Source organism: Marmota monax, unplaced genomic scaffold, assembly GCF_021218885.2.
Source record: "Marmota monax isolate L192 unplaced genomic scaffold, Marmota_monax_Labrador192_F-V1.1 WCK01_AAM20220418_F8-fsc00320, whole genome shotgun sequence".
Taxonomy (NCBI): domain Eukaryota; kingdom Metazoa; phylum Chordata; class Mammalia; order Rodentia; family Sciuridae; genus Marmota; species Marmota monax.
In genome coordinates this window covers 401,375-417,769 of record NW_026694783.1, presented here as the reverse complement: position 1 = coordinate 417,769, position 16,395 = coordinate 401,375, and the positions used below count along the sequence as shown (strand labels likewise).

The following is a 16,395-nucleotide window of genomic DNA, read 5'->3' as shown; positions in this document are numbered from 1 at the left end:
CGCGGTAAGCCAGGAGAGCGTGATGGAAGAAAGCAGCTCAGGACAGGGAAGCAGGAAGAGCCTTCTCCTCTCACCCAGGATAAACTATGCACGCCCCACTGCCCACCTCCTCAGCCACCCCCGCCTGTTACACTTAGCACCCAGCTAATCCCTGCTGGGCATGATGAAGCAAAGACTCTCGCAGCCCAGGCTTCATCTCCAACTGTCTTGCATTGTCTCACACATGAGCTTCTGGGGGACACCTAATGTCTAAGCCATAAACACAGTGGTGAGACTGGAGAGTGAATGAGATTGGGCTTGGGAGTCTTTGCTTCCTTACTAAGGTTTTATATTTTCTGAAATCAGAGTAGAGTAGGATGATATATTTAAGCCATAGTAGACATTTTTTCAGTCTCACCCCTTTCATGATGCCACAAAACCTCAGCCAAGTGCACTTGATTTTTTAATATATATTTTTTATATAATGGATTTTAAAATGGTATTCAGCTAATAACAGTTAATTTGTTGGGAACTACCCTTATTTTTTAAAAAAGGCAATCATGAACACAGTGGTGATAGTGGTGATGGTAAAGAAGAAAGCATCTACTTCTGTAGTACCTTGTATTGTTTTGTTAATTCCGTTTTACTGCATCTCAGAAAGTCTGATTTTAACTTTTCTTCCTGAATATGTGAATATTTTTCATCTGCAGCTTATTTGATAGGTGCAAAAGTTGGACTATAATTAGATGGTAAAGTTAAAAGTAAAGGTGAATGTTTTAAGACAAGACTGTTCTTGTGTGTGTGCGACCAGTTTTCACTTGTAGTGATTACACTTCTCTGCCTGTTATCAGACCATAGGGCAGTGTCAGTCCCTGTACGTGTTCAGCCAGTTCCACGTCACGTCCAGTCATCAGTGTGCAGACAGCGGAAACCAGCTTCTGTGTTCCTCTCTTCGAATTGCCTCTCCTTTAATCCTGCTTATGAAGCTGAAGTGAACCATTAAGTGATGGAGTAGAACCTTTGCTTCATATACCTGTTCTAGCTTTCCCCGTTTTTTACTTTTTCAGTAAAAATTACAGATCTTGCCAAATCAGAAGTTCCCTGGGTCTGAGCCTCCTCGTGGTTGTTAATGACATCTTTCCCCAAATGCTGAGCTTACAATGGATGCAGATGTATGTAGAGGGTGGGCAGAAAGAGCTAAATGGCACTGGGCTTCATTCTTAGTATCAGAGGCAAGGGTTGCTTTGAGAAGAGAACAGTTAAGTCACATGATGACACACCGAACATTCTTGCTTGTTAATATCACTTTAGCTAATGACTTAAAGACTTTCCAGGTAAAAAGACAAACACCAGTTCTGCTTCATCATCCTGACCATTTTTCTCTCTTATCACCCCAAAAAATATCCACCTTGGATTAAACGTTTCTGTGGCTCTGCTACTCTGTTTTTACTAGCTCATCCTATTCAGTTTAGGACTGTAGGGCTTGGCCCCTTTTAGCCTTCAAATAATCATCCATGTCTAGTTTTATTTTTAATCTAAAAAAGACCTTGTTCTTCATGATGAGCTGGATGTGTCAGCAGCTACTACGTAGCAGTTAGGCCCCCCCGTGGGGACAAGAGGAAAGAAGGAAAGAATGGTAGGTGTTCTGATGATTTATTCTGTAGTGAGACAGATTATACTAAGGGAAGGGGAAATTGGAGATAGTGTTAAGAGACCAAGATTATGTATTTTTTATTTGATTTTTGTTATTGTTGTTCCTTTGTGCCTCCTTTTCATTGAGTTTCTCCTCTGTTCTGCTTCTTTATCTAGGTGTGTTAGCGATTTTTTCCTTAATATTAACTGCAATAATTATTAATATATGAACAACACTTTGTAGTTGACAGTATGAATTCTTATATATTATTTCAGTGATCTTTACAACCATCCAGAGATGAAGAACTGAAAATTGTAGGTCTCACAGCTTCTAAGTAGCAAATACAGCCTTCAAATAATATATTGCCCTGAGTTCTGTTCCAGTGTGGCTTGCTGAGGCCACGTTGCTTCTGGGAGTGTATTAAGAAGTGGAAAAGTGGGACTCCGAATCAGTATCCTTTCCTGAACAGCTCAGCAAATGAGAGAGGGAGTGGTGAGACTGGAGAGTGAATGAGACTGGGCTTGGGAGTCTTTGCTTCCTTACTAAGATTTTATATTTTCTCTGTTTCAGAATGGCAATAGCACGAAGAAGTATGTTCCAGAAGGGGGAGGTGCATAACAAACCATTCGGGTTCTGGGGAATGATAAAGAGTGTTGCTGCTTCACCTCCAGGAAGCGAAAGTATCCTTTATCCCTCTACTTGATTCTTTCTACACTCTGGACCAAGGGCAGAAGAAAAAAACAGTATTGGGATAGTTCTTTGCAAGGTACCTGAATGCACTGGAGTCCAGACTGGCTTAGGAAATACAGTATGTGTAGAGTCATCTTTCCAACACCCATGTAAGATCATAAAATCAAATCTTTGAGCTGGAAGGGTCCTAAAGAGTCAGTCTTTCCATGTTACAAATGAGAAAATAGACCCAGAGAGGTTAAGTCACAGTGTTTGTGGCAAAATTAGGAACAGAACTGCGGTCTCCTGTTCATAGTTCTTTCCACAACACTACACTCCCAACTCTGAAACCCACCTCAGACATGACGCTCTCTTCTTTAGTAACCTTCTGGTTTAAAAGAAAATCAAGGTGATGAAGTTAATAGATTGGTCTAGCCCAGCTGGTTACGGTGTTGAACTAATTCCCAAATTCAGTAACCAGATCCCTCCGTGACCCCCAGGCCGTGTAGCCATGGGGGACTGAGTCTGAAATCACATCTTCCTGTTTCCTTCCTTGGCCTAGGGAAGAACAGATTCCCTTTGCCTTCAACTGGAGAAGGATGAAGTATGTTGCTATAAATTATGATATAACTTGGTGTCAAGTGCAGATAATATCAAGAAAGAATAAACAGAAATGCAAGATGCTTATGGCTGAGAAAGAAAAAGAATTATTTTAATCAGGAAACATTCATGTCTTCTTTTTTCAAGAAGAGTGCTAAGTGATACGCTGATGAGTAGGATATAATCTCCCTCCTAGTCATGGTGGAACACATCACTAGCTAACCTGTTGTTTGGTGGCCTGGGCCTTGCCCATAGCGGCCACCACTGAGGACAGACCTGAAGGGCAGTTGTGGATGTCAGTAATAGTGGGGAAGTCACCAGGGAGGGAAGATCTGGTTAAAGTGGAGGTTTATATGTTAAAGGTACTGTCTTTACTATTTTCATTACTCAAAACTCTAAAAGCCAAAAGTATAGGTTTAAGCTATTTCAGTGATAAGTCCCACGGTCATCTAACCTCTCAGAGCTTGCGACCTCGGTGAGGAAAGTAGTGACACCGTCCACCGAGTTCTTGGAAAATAGCTCAGCTTGGGGGGAAGAAGAGGCCACGGAGTGAGGGCCACGGAGTGAGGGGCCATGGGGTGAGGGGCCACGGAGTGAGGCCATGGGGTGAGGGGCCATTGTGAGGGGCCGTGGAGTGAGAGGCCATTGTAAGGGCCACGGAGTGAGAGACCATGGGGTGAGGCCATGGAGTGAGGGGCCACGGAGTGGGGCAGACCTCACTTTGCATCCACGGCTGTTAGTGCGGTGGCTTGAGCGAGCCAGGGACCTCTGAGCTTCACTGTCCTTATCTGCAGAATGGGTAACACAGGATTGTTGGGAAATAAAAGATAACATCTGAAAGAGCTAAACCCCAGCCTCAGTTTTTGTTCCCTTCCCAAACATCAAACATTGTGTTTATTGAGATCGTGCTTATTATAGATGTTATTATCATGCAGGCCTTTGAGCCTTCAAAGGTCATATTTGACGTAATTTAATAGACTGAAAAAGAAAAACAGACAAACCATCTGCTAAGACGCTTGAGCTGGGAGGGACTGAGCAGCAGTCAGTCCTTGGTGATTTTCAAGGTGGAGAAGCTTTACACACCTCTGCCAGAGGCTGGAAAATGCTATGAAGTACAGGAAACTCAAAATGCAGATGATTCCTGGCTTTAGAAAAAAATCAGAAGCAAATGCTTTCTTCACTGCTATTTTTTGAAATTTCTGTGTGATTTAAACCTTGATGCCCGTTTGTGCCAGATCTTACTCTTATTCAACAGGAAGTGGATGCTTTGGAAGAACTAAGCAGGCAGCTTTTTCTGGAAACAGCTGATCTATATGCTACCAAGGTACAGAGCAAGGCGACTGCACTGTGGTTTACCAATATGATGGTACAGCTAACCTGGAAAGGCTAAAGAGCAGGCTGCGCTTGTAGCTCAAGGAGGAGCGCTTGCCTAGCGCGGGTGAGGCCCTGGGTTTGATCCTCAGCACCACAAAGAAATAAATATGCAAAATAAAGGTATTCTGTCCACCTACACCTAAACATTAAAAAAAAGACTAAATAACTTTATAGTATTCTCTACGACAAAGCCATGCAAGGAACCCTCCCAGCTTCATCATGAGAATGGAGCACTTTCATAATAGAACGTGGAGGGATAGTCAGAGGAGGCTTTTCAACATCTAGGGAGACGGCATGTACCACTTCCTACTGAGCCGGGGTCGAGATGGCAGCTCCTCTGTTTCTTTTTTCTTTTCTTTTATTTTTTTATTTTTTAGTTGTAGATTAACACAGTACTTTTATTGTGTTGTATTTGTTTTTATGTGGTGCTGAGGATCAAGCCCAGTGCCTCACACATGAGAGACAGGCTCTGTGCCACTGAGCCCCAGCGCCAGCCCACTCCTCTGTTTCTTTTTATTCCCTGATAAGTTAGTTATAACAACAGTAGAAGCCAGGCACAGTGGTGCAGGCCTGGAATCCCAGCAGGTCAGGAGGCTGAGGCAGGAGGATCACAAGTTCAGAACCAGCCTCAGTAAAACAACTCAGTGAGACCCTGTCTCTAATAAAAGTGCAAAATAAGGCTGGGATGTGGCTCGGTGGTCAAGTGCCCCTGAGTTTGATCCTTGGTACCAAAAAAAAGAAACAGTAGATACCTATCTGCTGGGTCTGTCCCTATTTTAACAGACCCAGATCAAAAGGTCCTAAATGCAAGAAGTGACTTTCCTGTATATACCTAGAACGCAGTATAATCCAAACGTGCAAGATCTATTAAGGTTTCAAACTATTTTAACCCTTTTTGAGGGTGAGTGCACAGGGGTAGTTATGAAGGGTAGAGGTTAACTAACAAGCTTTAGAGACAGACCTGACCCTACTCACCAAATTGACTTTGGGCAAGTTATTTAACCTCTCTCAGACTCGATTTTCTCATCTGTAAAATGAAGATAATAGAAATACTCATCAGAAGATTAAAGTAGACAGTGCATATAAGATATTTGTCCCAGTCTCTGGCTTAGAGTAAACATTCAATAAACGTTGGCCACTACTGCAACTGTCATTTTAATATTATTACCATGGGAGTTTGGGACTCGGCTTGAACAGTGATTCATGGAGGGATTCTCTTGTTGAAAATACGTTTACGTTTGCTGGGACTAACCATGTTTTATGTTTGGTTTTCCTCAGGAGAGAATAGAATACTCCAAAACTTTCAAAGGAAAATATTTCAATTTTCTGGGTTACTTTTTCTCTATTTACTGTGTTTGGAAAATTTTCATGGTAAGTATATTGTTTTTAATTGTAAGAGTTGGGTAATTTTTCCCTGAAAATGGCAGAAAGAGAAGACAGCTTTGATTGATACATTTGAGTTCAATTCCAAATTCAATTGAGTTGACAGAGAGAGTGACCTTTCGTATCTCCAAGCCTCCCTTTTCCCCCCTCTCCTATTTAGAGGACGTAGAAATGGAGGCTGCATGAGACGCATGAGTTGATTTAAAAGTTTCTTATTTCACACTCTGCTTTTCATTACCCATGAACACATGACTGTGTATAATCTCAACTCCTAGTTTCACCTCAGAATAGAAGCCACTTGGAACAGGTGCGGTGGCGCACACCTGTAATCCCAGTGGCTTGGGAGGCTGAGGCAGGAGGATCAAGAATTCAAAGCCAACCTCAGCAACAGTGAGGTGCTAAGCAACTCAGTGAGACCCTGTCTCTAAATAAAATACAAAATAGGGCTGGGGGTGTGGCTCAGTGGTTGAGTGCCCCTGAGTTCAATTCCCGATACCAAAAAAACAAAAAAGAAGCCACTTGGGGTTGGCTCAGTGGCAGAGCACTTGCCTAGCGCACACAAGGCCCTTAAAAAAAAAAAAAAATGGAGACCACTTTTCCTTTTTAGTAATCTGTATCTAAAAACTTAAGTTCAAAATAAATTCTAAAATATTTACTTCTGTAGATAGATTCATCTTTTGGGTTTACCACTCTTATTCTTGTGTGATTCTCCCTGTTTTATTGTCTGTGCATTTTATGTACGTTTGTTTGTCTTTACTTCTGACTCATCTGTGGGTATTCATGGATTTCAATGTGACCGTAGAAAAGGCTGATTTGACTTTCTAGTTTGGTGACCTTCCTACTGGAGCTGTGTTTGCACAAAGAGGAGCTTGGTCAGCTTGTTGTTGATTTTGACCAGTATGGATGAATGAGGGATTCTGGACTTCATGGATCTAATGATACAATAAATTGAAGTCAATAACACTCAGATGATATTTAAAATCTTGATCCCTTCAATGAGAAACGATGCATAAAGTAGGATGTTCAGTTAACAAAGCCTCTAAAAGAATGTTTCTTGAGATGCAGCCTATAGGAGAGCATGTCATTTATTAACAGCTTTTCCTAGAGTTATATAATTGACCTACAATAACCTGTTTAAAGTACACAGTTTGCTGAGTTCCTGACGTGTGTACCTGTGCAGCAGCCATCACCACACTCCATCATGTTAGCTTTCCCCCTGCCCCTTCGTAATGCCTCTCTTCACACTCCCTGTTCCCAGTCAAGAACTGATCTGCTTTGTGTCGTCATTCTATCTTGCTTATTTTACTCAGCATGATTATTGAAGTTTCACGTGGTAATGTAATTTATTTCTTTTTATTGCTGAGTAGTATTCCACAGTTTGTTTATCCATTCACCTAGTAGTGGATATTTGTTCCCAGTCAGGGATATTACAAATAAAGTTGGCTGTGAACATTTGTAAACAAGTCTTGTGTCTAGACATGTGCTCACTTTTCTCTCAGATAAATAGGAGTAGAATGTGATTCATATGGCAAATGTGTGCCAAATTCTTCTCCAAAGATGGTACCAGTTTTGTTCCTACTTGCAGTATGTGGGAGTTTCTGTTGTTGTACCTCACCAGCACTCCATCTGGTTGGCAGTTTCAGACATTCCAACAGATTTGGGGTCTTGATGCCCGTTTTGATTTACATTTTCCTAACCCCTAATGATGTAGAGCTTCTTTTCATGTGTTTATTTGCAAGCTGTATCCTCTTTGGTGAAGTATCTTTTTAGATGCTTTTGCCAATTTTTTTAGTTAGATTGTTTATTTTATTTTTATTAGGTTTTTAGTTTTTTTATATATTCTGGAAATCTTTTATGAAATATGCACTTCCAAAAATTTACAAATATTTTTATCCTAATCAGAGGCTTGACTTTCTATTCTCTTAGCAGTACCTACCTACCTACCTACCTTTCTTTCTTTTCCTACTATAGATAGTGCTTCTTGGCATTGTATCTAAGAAATGTTTGCCTAATCCAGAGTCACAAAGATATTTTTCATGCTTTTTTAGAAATTTTAATATCTTTACATTCTGGTCCATAACTCATCTTGAGTTAATTTTTAAAGTCATTTGGTATGAATCTACGTAAATTATTTGCATGTAGATTTCCAGTTATTCTAGCACTATTTGTTGAAAGATGGTTTCTACATTCAGTTGCCTGTGCAGTTTTGTCAAAAAAATAGTTGAGCACATGCACACGGGTCTGTTTGTATGCTCCTGTTACTTTCTGTTGGTATAGTTGCCTTTGTCTGCCCCACATTGTCTGGGTCACTGCTTTATAATAAGCCTGAAGTCAGAGGGTGTAAGTTATCCAACTTTGTTCTTTTTTCAAATTTGTTTTGGCTATTCTATGTCCTTTCCATTTGCATATAAATTTTAGAATCAGCTTATTAGTTCTTACCAAAAAAATGCCTTCTAACTCTGTATTGGGATCGTGGGATCTATAGGTAGTTGAAGTGAGATCTTGACAGTGTTGAGTCTTGCAGTCCATGCACCCGGAGCCCTTCATATACTCAGACCCGTGTAGTTGCTCTCAGCAGTGCTCAGTGGGTCTTGCACATCTTCTGTCAGGTCTCTCTGAGTGTCTGACATTTCTGAAGCTATAGTAGGTGTGATTGTTGTGTCGTTTCAGTTTGATTGTTACTAGTGTATAGATATGACTCCATCTTATATATTGATCTTATATTCTGCAACCTTGGTGACAGTCCGTGTTTTTTCTAGAAGTCTTTTCATAGATTTCGTAGACTTTTCTGTGTAGACAATCAGCTCTTCTTCCTCTGTAATGTGATGGCTCCTCTTTCCTTTCTCTCTCACTTACTCTCTTCATTTCCTCCCATGTCTTTACCTCCATCTCCTCCTCTCCTGTCTCTTCCCCCTTGCTCCTCCTCCTGCGTCTCCTGGGCCTTACTGCATTGACCAGAACCTCCAGCCCTGAGTGGAGCAGAGGTTGAGGAGTAGTCGTCCTGCCTGGTCCCTCATCATCGGGAAGAGTATCCAGTCTTACACCGTTAAACACGATGCATGCTGTTGGCTTTTATCAGGTTGAGGAAGTCCTTCTCTTCATGATTTGTTCAGTGTTACTAATCATGAAACAGTGTTAGATTTTGTCAGATGCCCCTTTCTGCATCTGTTGAGATATCATATGATTCTTGTTTTTGTATTAAATTAACCTTGCACTTCTAGAATAAGTCTGACTGGTCATGATGAATATCCTTTTTGTATTTTGTGGGATTCAACTTGCTAAAATTTTGTTAGGAATTTTTGCATCTCTCTTTATGTGGGATATCAGACTGTAGTTTTCTTATAATGTTTTTATTTGATTTTTAGTCACAATAATACTGACCTTAGAGAACTAGTTGAGAAGTATTGCCTCCTCTTCTAATTAGAATGAAAGTTTGTATGGAATGTTGTTATTTCTTCCTTTAAGGTTTCTTAGACTTGACCAGTGACAACATCTGGACCTAGAGTTTTCTTTGCAGGAAGATTTTCTTTAAAGATATAAGGTTTATTCAGTTATCTATTTATTCCTAAGTGAGATCTTGCAGTTTGTGTCTTTCAAGTAATTTGTCCATTATTACTAAAATTGTATTTTATTGGCATAATATTGCTCTTAATGTTCCCTTATTATCCTTTTGGTAGATATACAGTCTATAGCAATGTAACCCCCCTAGGGATTGAACCCAGAGGCACTTAACCACTGAGCCTTCCCCGGCCCTTTTTATTTTTTATTCTTTGAGGCAGAGTCTCACTACATTGCTTAGGACCTCGCTAAATTGGTGAGGCTGGCTTTAAACTTGCACTGTTCCTTCCTCAGCCTCCTAAACTGCTGGGGTTACAGACATGCGCAACCATGCCTGTTGAGATGTCACCCTTTTATTCTTTTACTGCATAACAATTTTATTGAGCTATAATCCATATACAATTTACCCATTTAATGTACAATTCAATACACATCATCGCCGTCCATTTTTTAACATCTTCATCAAATCTGAAAGAAACCTTATACTCATTAGTTTAAGTATTAGTATAGTGGAGCGTAAGATTAGCATACTCAGCATTTATAGCATCTTCACTCCTTTTGTGGCTTAATAGTGGTTGGTTGGTTGGTTGGTTGGTTTTTTCTGGTCGAATATGGTATGACTCCTTGTATGGATAACACCACATTTCATCCATCCATTCATTAGTTGATAACATGTGAGTTGTTTCTTCTTTTGACCACCATCAGTAATGCTCTTGTGAACACTCATGGGTAAGTTGTGTGCTGTTCATATTCTCCCATTTCTCTCACGTACATATCTGTGAATAGAATTGCTGTGTCATATACTAACTACCTGTTTAACCTTTTGAAGACCTGCACACAGTTTTACAAAACAGTGGCACCAGTTTACTTTCCTGGCAGCAGTATATAAGTGTTCCAATTCCTCACATGGTCACCAACACTTGTTCCTCTCTGTTTCATTGTAGCCATCCTAGTGGGGGTGAAGTGGCCTCTCCTTGATGTTGGTAACTTGTGTCCTTCCTCCTTTGCCCTCCCCTTATCAGGCTAATAGAGGGTTATCGATGCATTGAATTTTTCAGAGAATCAGCTTTGGGGTTACTTGATTTTTCTGTATTATTTTTCTGCTTTCTGTCTCATTGATTTCTGTTCTGCTCTTTGTTATTTTCTTCTGATTTGGGGTCGTCTTTCTCTAATTTCTTAAAGTCGAAGCTAAGATCATTGATTGGAGACCTTTTCTGATAAAGATGTTTCATTGCTATACATTTTTTATTATGTACCAGTTTAACTGCATCTCACTAATGATGTATTCTTATTTTCATTCAGTTCATAATGCTTTCTAATTTCCCTTTTGATTTCTTCTCTCAGGTTATTTAGAAGTATGTTACAGTGTCTTTCAAATGACATTCTCTAATTGATTTCTATTTTAATTTTATGTGGTCTAAGAACATTTTGTATAATTTAAGTAGTTTAAAATTTATCAAGGCTTGTTTTATGACTCAGAATATAGTCAGCTGAGCTCAGCATGGTAAACATTCTGTGTGCGCTTGAGTAGAATGTGTGTTCTGCTCTTGTTGGCCAGAATGGCCTACAAATGTCAGGTCAGGGTGATTGATAGTATTTTTCAAGTTTTTTGTATTCTCACTGATATTCTGTCTATTTTATCAATTATTATGAGAACAATTCCAGTATTTTGGATTTGGCTGGTTTTTTTATTTCTATCCGTTTTTGCTTCATGTATTTTGAAGTTTTATTGGGTATATAAACATTTAGGATCATTATGTACCCTTTGTTGAAAAAGTGATCCTTTCATCAATATGAAATGACCCTTCTAAGACCTGGCAATACTTTCTGCTAGGAAATCTGCTGTATCTGATATTTAGATAGGTATTTTACCTTTCTTTTTGATTCGTTTTGTTTTTCCATCCTTTTATTTTTAACCTATTTGTATCTTGGTATCAAAGAGGGTTTCTCATAGGCAACATATGCATTAGTTGGGTTGCTTTTTTATCCAGCCTGATAGTCTCTGCTGAACAGTCTCTTGGCATGTTTAAACCTGGGATTAGCAATCTATAGCCCACAGTCAACCCAACTACTGCTTGCTTTTGTAAATCAGGCTTTACTGGAACAGAGCCAAGCCCATTCATTATGTATTGTCTGTGGCTGTCCCACACAGTGGCTGGGTTTGCTGACCCATGAATTAGGCTGTTTACATTTAATGTGATTATTGGAGTGGTTATGTTTGAAACTACCATGTTGCTATGTGTTTTTATTTGTTCCATCTGTTCTCCATCCTCCCTTTTTTTAAACTGCCACTTTTGTGATTAATTGAGTGATTTTCTTGATTCCATTTAATCTCATGTGTTAGCTTGTTATAACTCCTTTTTATTTTAGTTTTTGCTCTTCAAGCATTCAGAAAATAACCACAGGGAATGAGAATTTCTTGGTTCTTTCACTGTGATTTTTGTCTAACAGAATGTTACCTTTTTTGCTTCCAATAAATTAAAGTATATATGCAATGACTCTATATAAAATAAACATGGAGTAGGTAGAGACTTTTATTTGCCTATGAGTAGTCAAAATAGATTTCCTATACATAGTTTAAAGTAAGACTAGAATCATGTTTTTAGAAACATTGACCTATAAGATGTGTCATAGTGATTAACTCATCATCTTTTTTGTTTTTCGGTACTGGGGATTTAACCCAGGGGTGTTTTACCCAGCTCATCATCTTAAATCACTTTTTTAAATAATGATCATTACGATGCTTTAATAGCTGGGTGCCATGGCACACACATGTAATCACAGCCTCCCCGGAGACTGAGGCAGGACGATTGCAAGTTCAAAGGCAGACTCACCAACTTAGCACGGCCCTAAGCAACTTAGTGAGACCCTGTCTCAAAATGTAAAATAAAAAGGGCTGGGGATGTGGCTCAGTGGTTGACAGCCCCTGGGTTCAATTCCTGGTACAAAAAAAAAAGCTCTAATGTAAAAGTTTTTGTCTCTGCAGGCAACCATCAACATTGTTTTTGATCGAGTTGGGAAAACTGATCCTGTCACAAGAGGCATTGAGATCACTGTGAATTACCTGGGGATTCAGTTTGATGTAAGAGTCATGTCAAGATCTTGGTCTGTCGGATTTCTTTGTTTTATCTGCTTTAACTTAACATTATGAAGATCCTAATGCTCATACTTTAGCTACTTGCTTCTACTTCTCTTCTTCTCCCTGTCCTTTATACAGGTTGGCCCAGTCACATGGCACATTTGCAAAGGCCATGGCCCTCTTTCTGAATGTAAGACCCTAAGTCGTGGCTGGCACCTACTGTTGTCGTGGGTGCTCACTGCTCCACAGCCCTCCTCTGCTTCTCTGTAGCCAGCTACCACTTGGCCAGTTTCTCCTCGTCAAGTACTCAGATCCTTGTCTCTGTGATGCTCGATGAACTCTTCAAACTCACTTTTTATTTCACTGGTAGAAAATTAACTCCCAATTAGTGTTTCATGTTAGTAATGAAGTGATTTCTGCTGTAAGAAATTAATTAATGTGGCTGTCGGACTAAAGATGGTGTCACCTGTGCATGTTTTTTGTTGTTGTTGTTGGGGTTTTTTTTATGTTTTTGTAGCTGCAGATGGACAGATGCCTTTGTTTTATCTGTTTGTTTCTATGTGGTGCTGAGGCGCAAACCCAGTGCCCCACACATGCTAGGCAAGTGTCCTGCCCCTGAGCCCCAGCCCCGCCCCATACTTGTGTTTGTTTTTTTTTAAATCATTCTACTTGTTTTATAAAACCAGAGTCATAAACACGCTTTTGTCCCAGTTTAAGTTCAGTGTCTTTATCCATAGAAGAGTATATTTCACAGTTGTGTGTATGGCCAGTAATTCAGACTGATTAATACTTTTGGTAGTGAGACTGGGCCGTTTAGCGTGCTCTGACCCTACAAGACAGGCTGCAGGATGCGCCAGGCTTCTGTTTCAGCAGTGTGCCCCAGGCCCGAGGGTAGCTGGACAGGACTGGATGAGCTGGTGCAGACTGAGCACAGTCCTTGAGAAACAGCTCCAAATGTGCACTCTTCTGCTGATATGCCAGTGGGTTTCCTTTTTGCATGATCTTTTAAGTGTGCTTTGCTGTTGCTGCATATTTGTTTTCCTTGTTTAAATTTTGTGCTGGGCTGGGTTTTTAGAAATGTTTTTCCTGACATTACTTACTTGCTGTGTACGTATTCCATCTGTAATTCATCTGTGTCCTCCGTATTTCATGATGGTAAACAACAAGCTTTTTAAATGTTAGTGATAGCAGCTCTCCCTCACGTACTTTTCAGAACTGAATCAAGCAATGCAGAAGGATGAAAAGATGTCATCATGTGATTCAAATGAAGTTCAGTTATTTCCTAAAGCATAGCTGAAAATGCCTATAAGTTCTTTCAATTCAAAAAGATTCTTTGAAGTTTTGTTTGATTAGAGGGCTATCATTCATAGATGTCAAAAACAGACAAGCTCCTGTTCATCTCCTTTCATTTATTTATTTATTTCAATATTTGTTTTTTAGTTATAGGTGGACACAGTATCTTTATTTTATTTTTATGTGGTGCTGAGGATGGAACCCAGTGCCTCACACATCCTAGGCGAGTGCTCTGCCTCTGAGCCACCACCCGGCCAGTTATCTTTATCACTTTTTGTTCTTGCTTTCTTCTGTCCTTAAGATGTGATTCAGCCACAGTTTAGATGCCCACTGCAGTCTCCCTGTGTTTTACTTCACACTTACTTGCCTTCTTCCCTCTCTTTTAAAAGAAGGAGCGGGTGGGGGTCAGGGCCTGATGACATTCTCTCTCAGAGTCATAAGTGATCAAAATACATCTTAGTTCTTAACCTCTCTCTGAACAGAGATTTAACCCATATTTTTTTTCCTCCTGTTATGGTGGCAGGTGAAGTTCTGGTCCCAACACATCTCCTTCATTCTGGTTGGAATAATCATTGTGACATCCATCAGAGGATTACTGATCACTCTTACCAAGGTATATTGTGTCACAGTATCAAAGGGTATTTATTTAACTGTGGCACCATGAAATAATGATACCTAATGATTTCTGGCTTCTGAGATCTGAATAGTATAAATTGCTGTATAAATTGATGACAGTATATGACATCATATACCAAGTGCAGGTAAGTCCCAAGATAGTAGAATAAGGGTCTGTTTGTTCACTTATATGTCACTGTTATTAATAATGGAACTTAGCACATAGTAGGTGTTTGGCAGATACTTGGAATAAATGAATGAGATATTTGAGGTTAGAATAATTATGAGAATCATTTATAAAGAAGACGTGGAAGTAGGGAAGCAGAATGTTCTCTGTCTCCTGGTCAGCATAGGAGGACTTCATGGAGATAAAAGAGGGGACTCCTCTTTGGTAGAGTGTGTGGGGATCTCACTGCCCTAGTAGGAGAGCAGTGTCAGTGAATGAAGAGAGGAGGTTGGGTCAGGAGGGGATCTCCAGGCTTCTAGCCTGATTTTGGAAAGAGCTGTGGAGCCTGTTAATAAATGCAGATGTCTATTTTAATGTTTTGAAGGGATATTAAGGTCAGACGCATCACAGAGTTTCTAAAGTTTGATAGCATAGGAATCCTCTCAAATATTGTATCACTTAAAACCACCAACTACCTCAAAGGGAAAGCTTAAGTTTTTAAGTCTCTTCTTCACAGCCCTAGTCATCTGAACGTTCTGTGTAGGATTGTGGCTTGAAGAGACACTTCTCAGAGGTCAACACCTCACTGACAGTTCATAACGGCAGTTAGCAAGACGGCATTCAGTTCCTCTTCCTCCCTCTCTTCACAGTTCTTCTACGCCATATCCAGCAGTAAATCCTCCAATGTCATTGTCCTGCTGTTGGCACAGATAATGGTAAGTGTCATGGGTAAGCTTTATGTTTACAGCTTCTTCTGACCTGTCCCTCAGTGCGGTCCAAGTGAAGCCTGGACTAATTGGTCTGGTGTTTCAGGGGATGTACTTTGTCTCCTCTGTGCTGCTGATCCGAATGAGCATGCCTCTGCAGTACCGCACCATCATCACTGAAGTCCTCGGGGAGCTGCAGTTCAACTTCTACCACCGGTGGTTTGACGTCATCTTCCTGGTCAGCGCCCTGTCCAGCATACTCTTCCTCTACTTGGCTCACAAACAGGCACCCGAGAAGCATATGGCACCTTGAGCTCGTGCTTGTTAAGACTCTGAGAAGCAGTGGTGACAGTTTCCTAAGGGAAAAACAACAGAGGGGACCAGCACCTAATGTTTTTTAAACAAACAAAATGCCGTGGTAGCCTCTCTCTACCTCCAGCATATGCCTTCCTCCTCAGATGATGCTGTGCTCCTACGTGGCCGAGCTAACACACAGGGAGAGCAGGCGGGCGGGCACAGGGAACTGTGGCGGAGCTGTCGCCGACAGCCGGCCACACACAGCCATGTTTTCAGTCAAGGTTCACGTGGAGAAGCTGATGGCTTTCTCTTGAGATGGTCATTAAAATCCAAGATTTTAACACTTTGGCCTGAGATTCCCTTTATCAGTCTCAGCTGGTGTCATGTTTGTGCGATCTCATGTGAGTCAGCATCCTCCCTCCTCCCCCAGCCCCTGCCCTATTGAAATAACCAAGAGTGCATCTGTTTTCTGGGGAAAAGATTAGTAGACAACTGAACGAGATTCTACCGAGAGAGACTTCAGGTTATGCTGCCATTTTTTTAATACTTTTTTAGTTGTAGATGGACACAATACCTTTATTTATTTTTATGAGGTGCTGAGGATCGAATTCAGTGCCTCACACATGCCAGATGAGTGTGCTACCACTGAGCTATAACCCCAGCCCTATGTTGTCATCTTGATTTCTTTTAAAATTAATAGTAAGAGTGAGCCAAATTAATAGTAAGAGTGAGCCGGGCACAGTGGCGCTAACCTCTGTAATCCCTGCGGCTTGAGAGGCTGAGGCAGGAGGATCATGAGTTCAAAGCCAGCCTCAGCAACTTTGAGCAAAGTGCTAAGCAACTCAGTGAGACCTGGTCTCTAAAATACATAAAAAGAACTGGGGATGTGGCTCAGTGGTTGAGTGTCCCTGAATCAATCGCCGGTACTCCCAAAAAAGAAGAGTCAATACCCTACATTGAATTCAGGAATGATATATCCCATGTCTTCCTTTTATTTGCCCTCATGGTGTGAGGTAAAACAAGGAACTGCAGTAGTCACTTT

The 16,395-nt window shown here is 40.6% G+C and overlaps 1 protein-coding gene across 1 annotated transcript in view; it reads left to right on the top strand.

Moving 5' to 3' along the window:
* The window catches only part of Gpr89a (G protein-coupled receptor 89A), a 41,927-nt gene extending 26,231 nt beyond the window's left edge, over window positions 1-15,696 (top strand). The window contains exons 8-14 of the mRNA XM_046425809.1: window positions 2,183-2,292; window positions 4,117-4,205; window positions 5,534-5,626; window positions 12,183-12,278; window positions 14,092-14,181; window positions 15,000-15,065; window positions 15,163-15,696. Coding sequence (XP_046281765.1) covers window positions 2,183-2,292; window positions 4,117-4,205; window positions 5,534-5,626; window positions 12,183-12,278; window positions 14,092-14,181; window positions 15,000-15,065; window positions 15,163-15,369 — 751 coding nt within the window. The 3' untranslated portion in view covers window positions 15,370-15,696. The remainder of the gene's footprint in view (window positions 1-2,182; window positions 2,293-4,116; window positions 4,206-5,533; window positions 5,627-12,182; window positions 12,279-14,091; window positions 14,182-14,999; window positions 15,066-15,162) is intronic.
* The last annotated feature ends 699 nt before the right edge of the window (window positions 15,697-16,395 follow it).